This window comes from Limanda limanda, chromosome 13, assembly GCF_963576545.1.
Source record: "Limanda limanda chromosome 13, fLimLim1.1, whole genome shotgun sequence".
NCBI classification, from domain to species: Eukaryota; Metazoa; Chordata; class Actinopteri; order Pleuronectiformes; family Pleuronectidae; genus Limanda; species Limanda limanda.
This window is the reverse complement of record NC_083648.1, coordinates 13,993,877-14,009,800: the sequence shown is the minus strand read 5'-3', so window position 1 is coordinate 14,009,800 and position 15,924 is coordinate 13,993,877. Positions and strand designations below refer to the sequence as shown.

General features: G+C 42.6%; 1 protein-coding gene across 1 annotated transcript in view; it reads right to left on the bottom strand.

Moving 5' to 3' along the window:
* The window catches only part of gpc1b (glypican 1b), a 78,692-nt gene that overhangs the window by 35,655 nt on the left and 27,113 nt on the right, over window positions 1-15,924 (bottom strand). The window contains exon 2 of the mRNA XM_061084978.1: window positions 2,586-2,744. Coding sequence (XP_060940961.1) covers window positions 2,586-2,744 — 159 coding nt within the window. The remainder of the gene's footprint in view (window positions 1-2,585; window positions 2,745-15,924) is intronic.

Genomic DNA, 15,924 nt, shown 5'->3' with positions numbered 1-15,924 from the left:
GTGTTTGACCGGGAACTGTTAGCGTTGTACCTGGCTACGCGTCATTTCCGTTTCCTGCTGGAAGGCCGCCCTTTCACAGCCTATGTTGACCACAAACCATTGACGTTTGCTATGGCGAAGGTGACAGAGCCATGGTCTGCTCGCCAGCAGCGCCATCTAGCGGCGATCTCCGAATTCACAACGGACATCCAACATGTGGCGGGTAAAGCGAACCCGGTTGCAGACTGCCTGTCGCGGGTGCTGGTGTGCCCTGTGCATCTTGGGGTTGATTTTTCCGCACTGGCTGCCGATCAACCTGGGGACCCGGGTATCGTTGCACTGAGAGCTGCGAGTACCGGTCTGGAGCTGGAGGAGGCAGTTGTGCAAAATGGTGGGCCTGCCCTCCTTTGCGACGTCTCCACGGGCCGCCCCTGGCCGGTGGTGCCGGTTGCTTGGCGCCGTCGGGTCTTTGATATGGTGCACTCTCTTTCTCATCCGGGTGTCCGGGCGTCGGTGAAGTTGGTGTCTTCGAAGTTTGTGTGGCCTGGCCTTTGCAAAGAGGTCAAGGAGTGGGCGGCCACATGTGTGGCGTGTCAGCGCGCTAAAGTTCACCAGCACACTAGGGCGCCCCTCGAGCCATTTTTGATTCCAGCCAGGCGTTTTGATCATGTGCATATCGACCTTGTGGGGCCTCTTCCCCCTCCCCAGGGTTTTACACATCTCCTTACCATGGTAGATCGGACCACTAGGTGGCCAGAGGCGGTTCCTCTGTCTTCCACGACATCTGCGGACGTGGCACGCGCTTTTCTTTCAGCTTGGGTCTCACGTTTTGGTGCACCGTCTGATATCACCTCTGACAGAGGCCCGCAGTTCATTTCGGAGCTCTGGTCAGCGCTAGCAAAGTCTTTGGGCACACAGGTTCACCGTACCACTGCCTACCACCCCCAGGCTAACGGTTTGTGTGAACGTTTTCACCGGTCGCTTAAGGCGTCATTGCGGGCTGCGCTCTCAGATGCAAACTGGTTGGATCGGTTGCCGTGGTTGATGCTCGGGTTGCGCTCGGCTCCTAAGGCTGACCTGGATGCCTCGCCTGTAGAGTTGGTGCTCGGTCAGCCGCTCCGCGTCCCAGGGGAGTTTCTGCCTCAAAGCTCGGCCCCCTTTCCGCGTCCTGCGTCACATGCCCCTTGTGCACCGGTGCCCGTGCATCATTTTTCTCCTCGGTCTTTCGTGCCAACGGATCTCGCGACCGCTCGGTTTGTTTTCGTGCGTCACGATGCTCACCGGTTTCCCCTCCAGCCCCCATCTGTTGGCCGGCGAAGAGGTGCTACCGGCCCGGGTTCCCCGTCGTGGTCGCCCCCATTCTAAGACCCCTGTGTTGTTTTCTCCAGTTGTGCATCCTGATCCTGTGCCTGTTGTAAATGATGTCCCTTCTGCTTGTTCCACCCCTGCGTTTGCGGACGGGGATCGGCGTAGCCGTTATGGTCGCCTCGTTAAACCCCCTGAGAGGTACTGACTTTTGTCCCATTTTGTATTTTTCCCTCTGGGTGTTCGGGTGGGGGGCTGTGTGGCGTGCACTCATGGGTTTGTCCTCTCTCCCAGTGGGTTGATGGGAAATGTAAAGGCTGAAGCTATATATATTTCCCGTATGGGGAACATGTGCTAGTTCTTCCTGTCTGCTTAATAAACAACAGTAAGCAGTACCTGCGTCTCTGCCTTTCCTTGTCCTGCCACAATATACTATATATACTGTACTATTTTTATATACTGTCTAACAATAACATTACCATCATATCATCAGAACTATTACCATCATCTTGCCACTGCACCTTATCTACCTATTTATTTTGTGTTTCTGTTTTGTTTTTTTTATTCTTTCTACCTCAATATTTTTTATTTTATTCTTTTGTATTGTATTTTATTGTATTCAAATATACCGGCTGCTATGACGACTTAATTTCCCTTCGGGGATGAATAAAGTACTCTATCTATCTATCTAATATCTACGTGAGTACAGCACAGGATGCACTTAAACTTGTCTTATTCTCTCACTGGAAATTTGACTGGAAACTTAATCAATTAATTTCTCATGTACAAGTATACAATCAAAACAAGTAACTGTCGTTGATGAGAGACCAAAACTTACAGAAAGATATGTTTTGCAAAGTATCGGCATTAGTGTGGACAGGGCACAGATTGTTCTCTTCAATTTCAAATAACAAAATTGATATTTTCTAGGACTGGACACTTGATACACTCTCCACATTTGTGTTGCAATATTCCTACAAGCAGGCAACCGATTTGATTGTCTTAATTATACTTTCTCGCTAGATTAACAAAACAGTAACAGTCAAACTAAAACTTGCCAGTGTCAATCAGCCCGCTAATGTAAAACTAAATGGCAGCTTAGTTGTAGGCCCTAAACATGGGGTCTGTTATGGGCTTAGCCTCTGCCCCCTGGATTGTTTTGCTTCTGATACGAGGGCTCTCTTATCTCTAACACTTATTGTCAGTCTGTGTGTGTGTGTCTGTGTGTGTGTGTGTGTGTGTGTCTGTGTGTGCATGTTCTGATTCATTCCTGTTTACCGATTGAGGGGACAAACACTCACCATCGAAGGCCTTGTGCTGTCCATTGAGGGAGGTCTGCAAGGATCGTCCGGCGTCTTTGAGAAGTCCCTCCATCTCCGTGCGGCTCAGCTGGAGCAGGTTGTTCTCCATGACACTTGTGCAGCAGGTGTAACCCTCGGGACAGACGTACAGGTGCTCCCCTAGCGGGACACAAGGAGACAGAGAAAGCGTTAGAAACATTACACTTGCATCAACAGGTCCCGTCAACTCAGTCAGCAACCAAAATAATCGAGATTTCAAGTTCTTTTCGTATAAATGGCTCCACTATGAACGTGAACAAGCATCAAACTCAGCCTGTCTGCAGAAGTGGAGGAAAAGCTGCTTGTGTTTGTCCGGCTGAGGACATGAGGACAGGATTAATGGTAAGATGAAGACAACTGTGCGGCGACGGGAGCAGAAGAACAGGATCAGCTCCCATTGAATTTTAATGAGAACTACTGAATAACATCTCTATGCATGCATTTGCAAATATATACACACTCACACAGAAGAGAGAGAGAGAGAAAGATGTAAACTCTTGATAAGCTGTGTGTGTCTGTGTGTGTGTATGCCCGAACACACAGTAACAGAATTTAAACATGGTTCATCAAAGTTTCTGACTAGAGTCAGGCTGCAGCTGAAGTCAGAACAAATTATTCCATAATTAAAATTCCATCAACCACATGAACGCAGCCAGGCTTCGGGTGAACAAATTTCATGAGGGGAACAATCAATTACATTCATATTAACACTCCTACCTACTATAACTATTCCCCCATGCAAGCATACACATTTAAACCTTTCTCTAAAAAATGGAGAACATTGTGGGATGCTCCCTTTTCTTTTCTCTACTAACAGGTTCAATTAAAGTGCTTACAATGAAAATAGCATTTGTTATTGACAAGCCCACAGTCTTTATTACAGAAGCCAGCAGCCCCAGTGTTATTTGATACTAATGTACCACTGGTTGGACTTTGTGGTGAGCAGTGTTCACAGATAGAGTGCAGGTTGTAGTATTTCTGCTCTGATTGTATTACCCGGTGTGAGAAGGAGGCAGCAAACTGGATCTCACTGAGTCCACCCTCCCACCCACAGGCCCTGCAGTGACAAGCATTAAGCACTAACTGGTTCTGTGTCATTCCCACCTCGTCGCCCATTCCTTTCTCCTGCTTGTCTTCCCTGCTTGAGGACTCTTTGAAATTCCCTCATGGGGCCTTGAGCAGTCTGCAGAGACTGGTATATTGTAAAATATTGTAGAGTACACACAGAGACAGGAGTATTCAATAGAAATTACTAGTGTTATGATTCGGTGAAGAATACATTCAAATATCAGATGTTTCAATGTCTGTGTATCGTCAACAGATACATCTAAAGGGTTTATACATGTCTCTTGTCTCATATCATGTAAATACAGACAGCTTTTTTTTAAAATGGGCTTGAATTTAGAAAAACAAGTTAATTAAGTTTCCCTTTTTCTTGCTAACGGATTTTCATGCTGTCTGGTCTTCCAATAATAATAATAATACAAATAATAAGTGTCTCCCTGTTGTGTGTGTTTATCATTCTCTAGCTCATCAGAATTCGCAGATTTCATTGACTGCATGGTATCACGTGAGATGATTGACAACCCATGTAATTGGTGTGTACGTTTCCTGGGCCACTAACCTGCTGCTTTAAAGGTTAGAAAATCTCACATAAATTATGACTTCTTTGTTTGGAATTTTCCTTTATCTTTCAATCATTTTTTAAAAGGGAAAGTGTTGTTATATTAATACAAATAAAAATAATAATAATAAATAATAATAATTATAATTATAACTGTTTTTTATTTTTCTGTTCATTCTGTTTCCTGCCTATTATTGTGTGACGGCAATGATTAATCCACAGTTCTACAGTGACAAATCCCAAGATGCTGTTCTATCATTTGTTGATTGACTGAAGTCTAACAATAAGTATAATGCTAAGTCTTTAAGATAAGCAACACAGGCTATAATGCTTTATTGATATTACATAGCCTGATCAAAGTCATATCTGTTAACACACATGAGCATTAGTGATTTAATGTCCCTCGGTCTGTCATTAGCATGCACCAGGTCGAGTTTTCACCTGAAGCCAAATCTACAGGCACAGTGCTGCCATCGATAAGATGGATCATTCCTCGTCGATGCTACTGATTTCTGTGTGCACAGGCTCAACGATTACAAGGCGGCATTTCACCTTCATTTACTGTAGTTCCTACCTGAGTGAATCCGCCCCCCCGCCCACTTCCTCCCACAATCCTGTCCGTGATCGGAGCTGTATTTTACAGCTGACCGAATCCATGCACTTCACTGATTATGTGTCAACCAATTAAAGGGCAATTAAAGGCAATTTTTCTCTTTCAACACCAAGGTGTAGAGAAGGCTGCCCAGATGGGAGGAGAAGGTGACATTGAGCGTCCCGCTGCAGCCTTTCACTGGTTGTGATGTGGCTCACATCCCCTCAAAAGGGCATATGCACTGTTATATTTGTGTCGGGGAGAGAAGGATTCAATAAAATGGGAAAGTGAGGAGGTGAAAAAGAGAGCACAGGAAATAGAGGAAAAAGGAAGGAGGACTGAATGTAAAAAAAAAAAAAAAAGGAAGGAAATTGAAAGCGGAATAGTAGCACAGTACTATCGGGGGGTCAGCTGTAATCTGTCAGCTTCTGGGACAGCTGTAAAAATGCGTGGACTGCTTTATATGTTTGTGCAGTGGCCATTTCTTCCAGTGCAGTCTGCTTAAAAAACAAGAACACACACGAAATACACACAGAAAACCGCACACTAAGCCAAACAGGCTCCTTGGGTCCATTTGAATATATGAAAAACAAGGTGATGATTTTTCCCGTACACACACAACATCTGCAAACTGGACACACAAAGGCATCTGGTTTCAAACACATACTCAGTCCAAGACACACATCTGCTGTGCAGCAGGAAAGGTCACCTGCAGCAGAGCATTACGTTTCCAGCTGGTTGAAGCATGTGTGAGTGTATGTGTGCACGTACGTGTGAGTGTGTGCATAAGACTGTGTGGGTCTATTTGCTGGAAAGTAACAGTAAGTCTCTTTCAATCAAAGTATAGAGGTAATGTTCAGTATCCTTACAACCAGACATGTCTCTCCTGCTTTTACACCTGCTCTCTTTCATTTTCCTCCCCTCAAAATCTCCCTCGACTTTTCTGTCTTCTTAGAAATAGAGAGTATATATTCATATCGCCCGTCACTACAGCAACACAGCCCGGGAGTTTTCAAACTTAAGTGCTCTAAAACTCCAGAATAATGTGGATGGCGCCAATGTAGCAACACTGTTGCATTTTTAAACTAAAACAAAGTCATGTGGACGTAAGCAAAGGACTTTTCTGCACTTTTATTTGAACAGATATTTTCTAGGAACGCATGATATTGGATTTTTGCCAATATCTTGTAACTTGTACATTTTGGCCGATTGCCGATACTGATGGATGAACATGTTTTCCAGCTAATTGCAGAGAACATGAAGTCTCTCCTGTGGAGGGATTAACTTATTATGTATGCAAACTTAGGTCTAGATGGCCCAATGGCAGATTAAGTCATAACATGTCTGCTTTTTAAAGATGTACAGATTCACCGGGAAAAATAAGAAGACCACTACAACTTTACATGGAAAACATGCCATTATATATTATTTAATTTTTTTTAAAGAAAATCTTGGAATTCATCTGACTTTAACAGACTTGGATGATGCTCTCCCTGAGGCATCCTAACAATATTCAAAACCAGGGAAAAGTTGACCTCTTTGACAAGTTGCAAATAGACTTAGTTAACATAAACTCTGTCCACAGGGATCATGTGAAAGTAAGTAAGTATTCAAAGTTGTACAACTGTACAGCAAGTGAAGCCAACTGAAAGAACATCAACATACAATTTGCAATCATTTTCACAGTGTTGAAAACATTAGCCTAAATTAGAAGTCGTCTGCTAGGGGCCCTTTGCGGGGTTATGCAATCATTAAAACTGTAAACTTCAAAATAGGCTCGATCTGTACAAAGAACTTTGTACCAGCCAGGTGAAAAACAAAAAACTAACAAAAGAGCACAAAATGTAAACAGCTTCAGTCCTTAGTGAAAACACGGCTCTCCTTTTCAGTCCAACGAATGAGGCTGAAAGACTAATTCACGGACAAGCTGTCCGTAGCTTTTTAATACGATGAGAACTGAAAATAGGCCCAATTACACGCCTTTAAAAGTAAAAAGAAACAGATTCAACATGAGGCAGTTGGGAAATAACACGATTATGGATCGAGACCCTGTTTTTCTGATAGTTTATTATCGTCTCCCATAGAAACAGATGTGAACCAGATGTTAGATCACCAGGCCAGGGGACAACAGCGATACTGTCATTGTTTACAGATCGAAATGGATTAGGCAAAGCAATTTCTAATGTTACAAAAGAGAGGGAGAATGTGAGTGGGTGAGATGTGAGGTGGGCCGTTCGAAACTGAAACTTTAGTCCGTACTTTATTCAAAGGCCTACAGTTGAGGGGAAAAGAAATGCATAACATGACTATTTAGCCGACCAGCCTACGCCTGCGATATTTGCTCTGGGACGGACACAACCTGCGGGGCTCCAATCCCGTTGCAGCCCCTCTAATGGGGGCTGTGATTTATACGGAACAGGGATCATGTGAAAGTAAGTAAGTATTCAAAGTTGTACAACTGTACAGCAAGTGAAGCCAACTGAAAGAACATCAACATACAATTTGCAATCATTTTCACAGTGTTGAAAACATTAGCCTAAATTAGAAGTCGTCTGCTAGGGGCCCTTTGCGGGGTTATGCAATCATTAAAACTGTAAACTTCAAAATAGGCTCGATCTGTACAAAGAACTTTGTACCAGCCAGGTGAAAAACAAAAAACTAACAAAAGAGCACAAAATGTAAACAGCTTCAGTCCTTAGTGAAAACACGGCTCTCCTTTTCAGTCCAACGAATGAGGCTGAAAGACTAATTAGCCTTTATCCTGTTAGTCACGTATGAGAAGTAAACGAAAATGAGAATCTCAGAATTTCCACAGTCGATGCAATTTCTGTTCCCGTCTATGACACAGGATTCAGCGGTGAACAGCCGTTCACTGTCAACACTTGTGCTCGGTGCACTGAGGCACTTGTCTGGTAAAGAGCAAGGAGGAGGGTCTGGTTTGCTTTTCCAGTATTCCAAAGGGCAGGCACTCTGGAGTTGAAGGGCTGCAGCTTGTGTCCTCCTCGCAAGTCTGGGGTCGGGCAGCCAGTGCAAATAGCAACTTTGCTTTAGTTTCGGACACTTTAAAAAACTTTAACACCGCAGACATGTGTATCCCTCTTTTACGCTTACGGACGTGATCACGTAAAGCGCAGTAATGACGTAGGATGTAGTCTTTCAAAATGGACTCATCTTGTTTCATTCAAAACGCCATCTTATCGGCCTTTCATATCTGAAAAGGTTAACTTCAGTCAATATGTTATACTAAAACCTTTATCAGCCGCTACCGTTGGCGTGCCGGTATTGTTGTGCATCCCTAATATTTTCTCTTCTATTTTAAAAACGTCTTTGTCAACAAAGCCTTTGTTTTACGGAATATCTCTGTCCAGCTAAGAACACAAACAATCATGCCTGGCCAGTAGGTGGATTCATAACATTGACAAACACTAGAGAACACTGTGGTCCTGGTAATATTGAGCGAGGCAGATGTCTGTGAACACTGGTAATGTGGAGCAGTGATGCTAGATTTAGCTGAAAATGACATCTTACAGTGCTAAACTCCCATAGAGAAACCAGTATATGGCTGCAATTACTGGTTTTGTTTCTGTCTCAAAGGTTTGTTTTGCTAAATATCTGCATTAGTGTGAGCTAGTGTGCTCCAACAGTAGCAGTAACTGGGCCACAAAGGAGCAGGCAGCTAATGCTTCTGCTTGACACGTCCAATTTTCTGTACTTAGACAACTAAGTACCTGTCCTGTTATGTTATTATTACATACTACAAGACCAGTCCTGGTACGTTTGAGATTAACTCTCGAATTAACCAATTTCCAGCCGGCCCCTGTTATTTCCTGTCTCTGTTGTTCCTGCAGTCTGAATAAACTTTGTGGAATGCACAAATAAATAAATAAATAAACATGCTCATAATAATATAAGGGTTCATGTCCAGCGAGAGAAGGTGAATTATAGTTTCAACTGTTTTGGTGCACAGCTATGAAAGAAAACCCCAAGTGCGATCTACTCAAAAATAAACAGTCACAGTGTTTCGACCAATGTTCTGAGACGCCAATCTGCACAGAGGCAGCAACTTAGTCATCTGGCAATTATATCGACGCACAAACATCAACCACCCAGCCACCAAAACATTATAACAGTCACTTATTTCCCTTTTCTTTTCACACACACTGCTGCTAAATGGTGAACAGTTCCCCAACTATTAGCTTATCACTGTTCACTAGGGAGGAAGGGTCCTATTAAATCGCCATCTGGGGGGTGGGGGTTATGGGTGGAATAAGGTTGTGACAGCATTTTAGAGATGGTGGGAAACACACAGAGAGAGGAGAGGGCAACAGGAAATTAGGAAGGAAACCAAAAGTCAGGGTGTCTGTGTCATTTCTGTGGGAGAAGAGGTCCCAATTCTGCTCTTGTCCAATTAGGTCAACATCTCTGTGTGACTAGAATGGTTTTGTTACACTAAGGAAATGTGAAGAACACTAGTCTCTAACAACATAAGGCACAGCCACTGTGGCAAGTTTTTAATCTATGTATGTTTCAACAATTCAGGAAGTTTACCTTACCCTTCAATTTAGAAGATGATCTACTATAAGTGAGTATATAGAAACAACTGACTGCCGTTTAAAGTCAAGATCTTAATTAGACTATTGAAATCTTCACACATAAGAAATAATAATATTAAAAGGTTGAATGACTTCTCAGAAACAAGAGAAGAAAGACTTCTGGTTTTACTTTTTCAGTCTGACCTTGCTGCCACTAAAGTATGCATACAGAGTAGGAATTTAGGAAAGATTAGACACGAACAGTTGGTAAATTTCCATATTTTTCATCCGAAACAGGTTTGACACCGACACTGTTTCAAAAAGTGACAGTTTGTGTGCCAGTAACTGTAGAATATGTGTAGAATGTGTGTGTGTGTTTGCACACATGCTGTGGGATGCCAGAGATAAGCAGCCTAACGCAGTCGTTGGCGAGCGTGTGCATGTGTGTATGTGTTCACAGCTCGGAAGATTATTGCCAGTGCCAAGGAAAACTCGCATGGAACATCAGGAGTCGCAAACATGTCACCACACCCTCACACTTGAACAGTGGATTAGGGCTAAACAGATGAAAAACAACAGGGTTATTTGGCAGTAGATAGTTGACATGTCCAGGAGTACACGCTCAAATCTCAAACACCAGCTAAACAAACGCTCCACGGTCCCTGTCTTGCTGAAACCACCCTGAATGCCTGTTTACTGACAGTCTGTATACTTATTGTCCATTTTTCTTTTTCTTCTTCTTCTTCTCACACACAGAACAGCCCACAGGACGAACCCGGCTTTGTCCTGGACCAGGAGCCGCTGGGCTGTGTCATGGAAATTATTGAATCAAACTGTCCTCTTATAAAATGTAACAGGTTCTCCTGTCCTGACATAGCTGTAAACAGGCTGTAAACAAGTTTTATCCGGCCGAGGAGACAACTTATCAATATAAAAAAGCAACTCAGAAATACTTAGAATTCTCATGGCAGCAATTATTTATTTTATAGAGATAAAATATATGTTTTTTAAAGTAGGCTGTCCTTCAAGGTTGTCCCTTCCGGCTGTATGTCTGTAATGTCACAGTCAGGGGGAACACACACGCTGCTGGTATGTCATCGCTTACAGGCTTCATGGTGACTATCAAGAAAAGAAAAGATCTAAAATGTGCTTTCAAAGCCAAATGGAGGAAAAACAAAAACCAGTGTGCCTAGGGTTCAGGACTGCGATCATAGTGATGAAAAAGGCAGATATCTAGTGTCCTTACAGTTGCAAAAATGCTAAACTGGACGTGCCATGTACAGACGTAACATATACCACCCAACTTATCCTTTTTGTGCATGGGGACACTGTCAAGTTTGAGGGAGGAATTATTGTCTTTAAAAAACGTGTGAGACGAGTCCCTCCATTAAACTCAACTGAACACAATTTGTCGACTGAATAATCCTGATTTATTTCAATACATGTATATATTTCCTTTTTTATCTTTAGATCTTTCCCTAAATTTTTCCGAGTCCATGTTTTAACCCCTGTCTGTTTTTTTGTTGGTGGGTTTGATTATTTGTAAAGAAGTAAAGAACACAAAACCAATGATTTTCACGAAACGTGGTCGAAGGATACTTTTTTTCCAACTGACATATAACAGCTAGCTAGGGCGTTTTTCAAAATTTGATATGATTTTTCCAGGGAATAATTTATGAATCTTGATTAAAAAAACCTAAATCTATGAGTGTGTAAAATTTGGTGCAGCCTGATTGAACTGAAGGAGACCTTTCCCCCTTGGCGGTGGTGCGCTCTCCTGAGATCCTTTTTGGTTTTATAAATCTCAGTGAGATCAATCGCATTGATGTTCTTGACAGCAGCATATTGCTTATAAAGAGTCCTGAGTGGCGCTATAGGCGATGGTTTGATTGAGCAAGTTGTTTTGGTTAAAAAGAGCTGCAAGCAGTATCATCATCACTACCCTCTGACGTCAGACGCCTCGTCCAGCCATCACTTTAGAGTGGCTAGTGTGATATGTGTTTAAATAATTGAGTATGGTCCTCGAAGGATGTTTTTAAAAATTGAAAAGGAAAATGGTTTCCCCACCTCTGCCCCAGATGCTCACAAGTCCGGTAATGAGAGCCAACGTAAGTAAGTCACGTGTGAAGCCTTCTCCAGCCAGACGAGGTGCTGGCCACACAACGCCTTAATAACATATTACCACTGAGGCCTGCGGATCCGTCTGGCAGCTCGTTTCTTTCCAGCTAACTGCACTTGTGACAAACCAGACTGCCATACATTAATACAGCATTCGAATCGTGAAACATAACCTTCTATCGCCACAGACAACTGTGGAAAACTCTGCACTGACTCCAGGAGAGAGGAATGGCTAAAATGATAATGTAGGTAATGATGTGAGCAGTTGGAGCAGATTCCTGAGTTAGAGGTAAATGGCTCCGGCTGGGATAAACTCAATGGTCAGCTTGTGTTAACAAATGGGCCGGACAAAAACAGACTGAGGGGGGGAAACGGGGTGAAAGCAAAGGACAGGATGGGATGAGATGGAATGAACAAGATTAAATTTGATTAAATGGGTAAGACACAACATTGTGCTTTGCTCCTACATGGTGTATGACAACCCACATGTGCACTTTTAATTTGATCCTTCTCTATCCAATGCTGTGTGCTCATGCGGCTGCAACATTGAGAAGATATTCACAGTCTCCTGTTGCCCAATAAAACAAGCTGTCCGTAGCTTTTTAATACGATGAGAACTGAAAATAGGCCCAATTACACGCCTTTAAAAGTAAAAAGAAACAGATTCAACATGAGGCAGTTGGGAAATAACACGATTATGGATCGAGACCCTGTTTTTCTGATAGTTTATTATCGTCTCCCATAGAAACAGATGTGAACCAGATGTTAGATCACCAGGCCAGGGGACAACAGCGATACTGTCATTGTTTACAGATCGAAATGGATTAGGCAAAGCAATTTCTAATGTTACAAAAGAGAGGGAGAATGTGAGTGGGTGAGATGTGAGGTGGGCCGTTCGAAACTGAAACTTTAGTCCGTACTTTATTCAAAGGCCTACAGTTGAGGGGAAAAGAAATGCATAACATGACTATTTAGCCGACCAGCCTACGCCTGCGATATTTGCTCTGGGACGGACACAACCTGCGGGGCTCCAATCCCGTTGCAGCCCCTCTAATGGGGGCTGTGATTTATACGGAACATGATGGATTACAACAGTTTTTGTAATTAAGTTGCTGTAGCCCTGAGAAACACGCTCGAGTGCCCTCTCTGATTAGACAGGCACAGAGTGACACGCATACACAAACGCACACAAACACATTTGGCTCTTTGTCCTGCTCCTTCTCTCCCCCCGAACCAACTCTCTGTTGCTCTCTCCCATTCACCGAGCCACAGACAAACGGATCCCAGTGGTCCCAGTGACTAACCGGAGAGCGTGAGTGCCAGCTCAAATGGTGACGGCAGCCACTCAGTAGGTAGAGTCACAGCGCTGTGGAATAACAAGGCTGCCAACTTGCCCGACCATGTCCTGGCTTTGTCCATCCCCACTCTGTGTGTGGACTGAAATTACATTGGACTGACCTGGAATGTAGCCGAATGTAATTTTCTGAGCCCTGACAAGAATAACAAATCCAACAATATATGTTCCAGACAGTAGACACACACACACACACACACACACCCACACACACACACACACTGTCCTCGTTACACTATGACCCACCCTTAAGTTTTACCGGTTACAGACATGTCTTAACTTGAGCTTGTCTGAGCTGAATCTCTGCACAAAGAAGTCAGCGGAAAAACACAACTTGTGAGGAATATTTACCCATAACGAAGACACACAGAATTATAGGCAATTGCAAAATAAGTGGAGTAACTACAGGGTACACAGAGCTGACCTAATTTCTGAGTCTGGCAGGAATGTGTGTGTGTGTGTCAGCAGTTAATTGAAAGAACATTGACAATCACATGATGCAGCCGAAACGAGTCTGACGTCCTCGTCGCAAAGTTCACAGAACTCTAGTTGAACCAATCAGCACAGGGTGAATCTATTTCACAGTGTAAAACAGTTTAGAATTGGTTTCGGTGACATTCCTGAGCCGTGAATTGGTAGCGAAGCTTTTTTACGTCATCGAGCAAGTTTGCCAAAGCTGAAGAGGGCGAGTATGACATAACCAATTGCAAAAACATATCATTTTTAAAAAGCTTTTCAATAAAGGTGTTTGATGTCCAATAGATAAAATAAGAAGGATTAAAGATCTACAAAGGAAAGCGATCAAAAGGCTTTTCGGAGAGGACTGAAGAGAGAGAGAGGGACACTGATGTCTCCTCACTGCTCTTGGTCAGGTTGGCATTTGAAGGATTCTGGTGAGGTGCCAGTTTAAATGCTGTAACGGCTGTTTGTCTGCTCTTTAATTAAAACTTAACTTCAAACAACTTCCATGGCAAATATAAGTCTTTATTTATGATCCCACACTGACAGGTCTGCTATGTTGGATGGTTACGTAGGGTTTATACAGATTATTTCATGTCTCTATTATGGTTTTCTAATTGATTTATTGATCAAAAACAACTTGATCGTAAATACTGAAATTCCTCATTTTTGAGAAAATCGAAATACAGACGGATAAACAGGGATTCCTTTATTAGCTCCATCAAAGAAATGTCACTGATATCTGTTTGTTGGTTTATTCATTAGCAGGATTAGGCAAAGACGACTAAACTGATTCCCACCAACGTTGGTGATGAAAGAGGATAAAGGGCTGGATACCAACTTTTATTTAATTCCTTTTCTCTACTATCTTTTAAGGCAAATAAATAACTTTTTCTGTATTTCTATATATTCGTAGACAATCATGTGTAGGCTTGATCACCTTTGTTTGGCGATATTAAGGGAGCCACTCGAGTTGATCGTTGGATTATTGAGACTAGTTCCAACAGGTTATGTTGCTTTTGCCTTTACATAACCTGAATAAAGGAATTACTGTTTTGTTACTCTATGAATGTCTCTGTATTCCTCAGTGATTGTGTAACATACATAACCGTGGGAAAATAATTGTTTCCCACTGCAGGTTAAATGAGGGAACTTCATAGTCAAGACTTTCAAAATGTTATGAGGCCCTTGGTGAGCAAAACACCAGAGCAATATTTTTGGAATAAACGCTCTGGATGACAACACTGACATGTAAAATTGCTATAATAAATAGCCTGTGTGAAAAGGGACAGACAGACAGGCAAAGGAAGACGTAGCTATTTGCCTTGAGCTTTTTCTGTGTGGGTCTGTGAGTGAGATCGAGCTCATGTCTTGACTCCTACACACTTACGGTCTCCCCTTTGCGGCAGGCCCTGTCTCCTGATGGTGAAAGAACAAACAAAGCAGCCAGTTCCCCTCTGCATCGCTGCTGCTCAGAGGTGGAGAGGCTGACAGATAGAAGCTGACCTGCTGCTGTCAGGGCCTGTCAAAGCAACAAGAGCTACAACACATTCAGCCAGGCCCGAGTCAGAGACACACACACACACACACACACACACACACACAGGGTGTTGGGTGATGTGGCTATGAGAAAGATGTACGCTGGAGAAAATGGCAGGGTGAGCACATGAAAAGAGCCGGGGCGATGTGAAACAAAAAAGACAAAGATATTTTGACTTAAGACTGGGAGCAAACAAAAGGAAAATGAAGCACGGGGGAAGGTAGAGTAGGAACTGAGTGATTGTCAAATGTCTTTCAACTACAAATTATTATTATTATTGAAAATTATATAAAACGTGTATTAGGCTGCTTAATTATGTGCTTAACGATTGTTAATAGATATTTTATTGAGCATTTATGTGTTGTTGTATCATGTTCTATCACAATACCTGTGCATTACATTCAAATACTTCTATTCCTTCTGATCCATGTGTATTAGAGGTATAGTAGTATCTTTCTGTCTGAACCTGACATGAGCCCAATGGAGTTAATGAAAGCCGCATTGAGTTTCTGTTACCCTGTCCATGACATGGTTATTGATTGTTATTCCTGATTACAGACACGTGTATTGTACAATATCAGTCCAGTCAATATGAGTGACCCAAACATCATTCCAAAGTTTTTGTCTGTCCCCGACTTTCTGCTTGACTTGACTAAACTATAAAGAGTAAACTATATACATTTGATTTGAGCTCAAAGGGACTAAATCCAGTTTTTGTGCAGTGGATTATTGTTGTCTGACTCAACCTCCTGTGCAAATAAACTATGACAAAAAGCTGCTGAAATAGGAAACTACTGGAATATAACACAAGTATCTTGAGGTAATGCAAAGTAGAGCCAAAAGTATTGTAAGGTACAGTAAGAGTATTCCAAGGTAAGAAAAAGGATGACAAGGTAGAGCAATCGAAGACAGGGTAACCGAAAGTAATGCAAGGTAAAGCAAAAGTATCTCAGTGCAATTTTCTAATACACTGTTAAATGACCAGCTAATCTTCTCCTCAGTTTATTGCAAAGCAGACTAAGGCCTAGCTAAAGACAAGAATTTCATATCCGATAGAACTCAAATGGCATACATGAATATA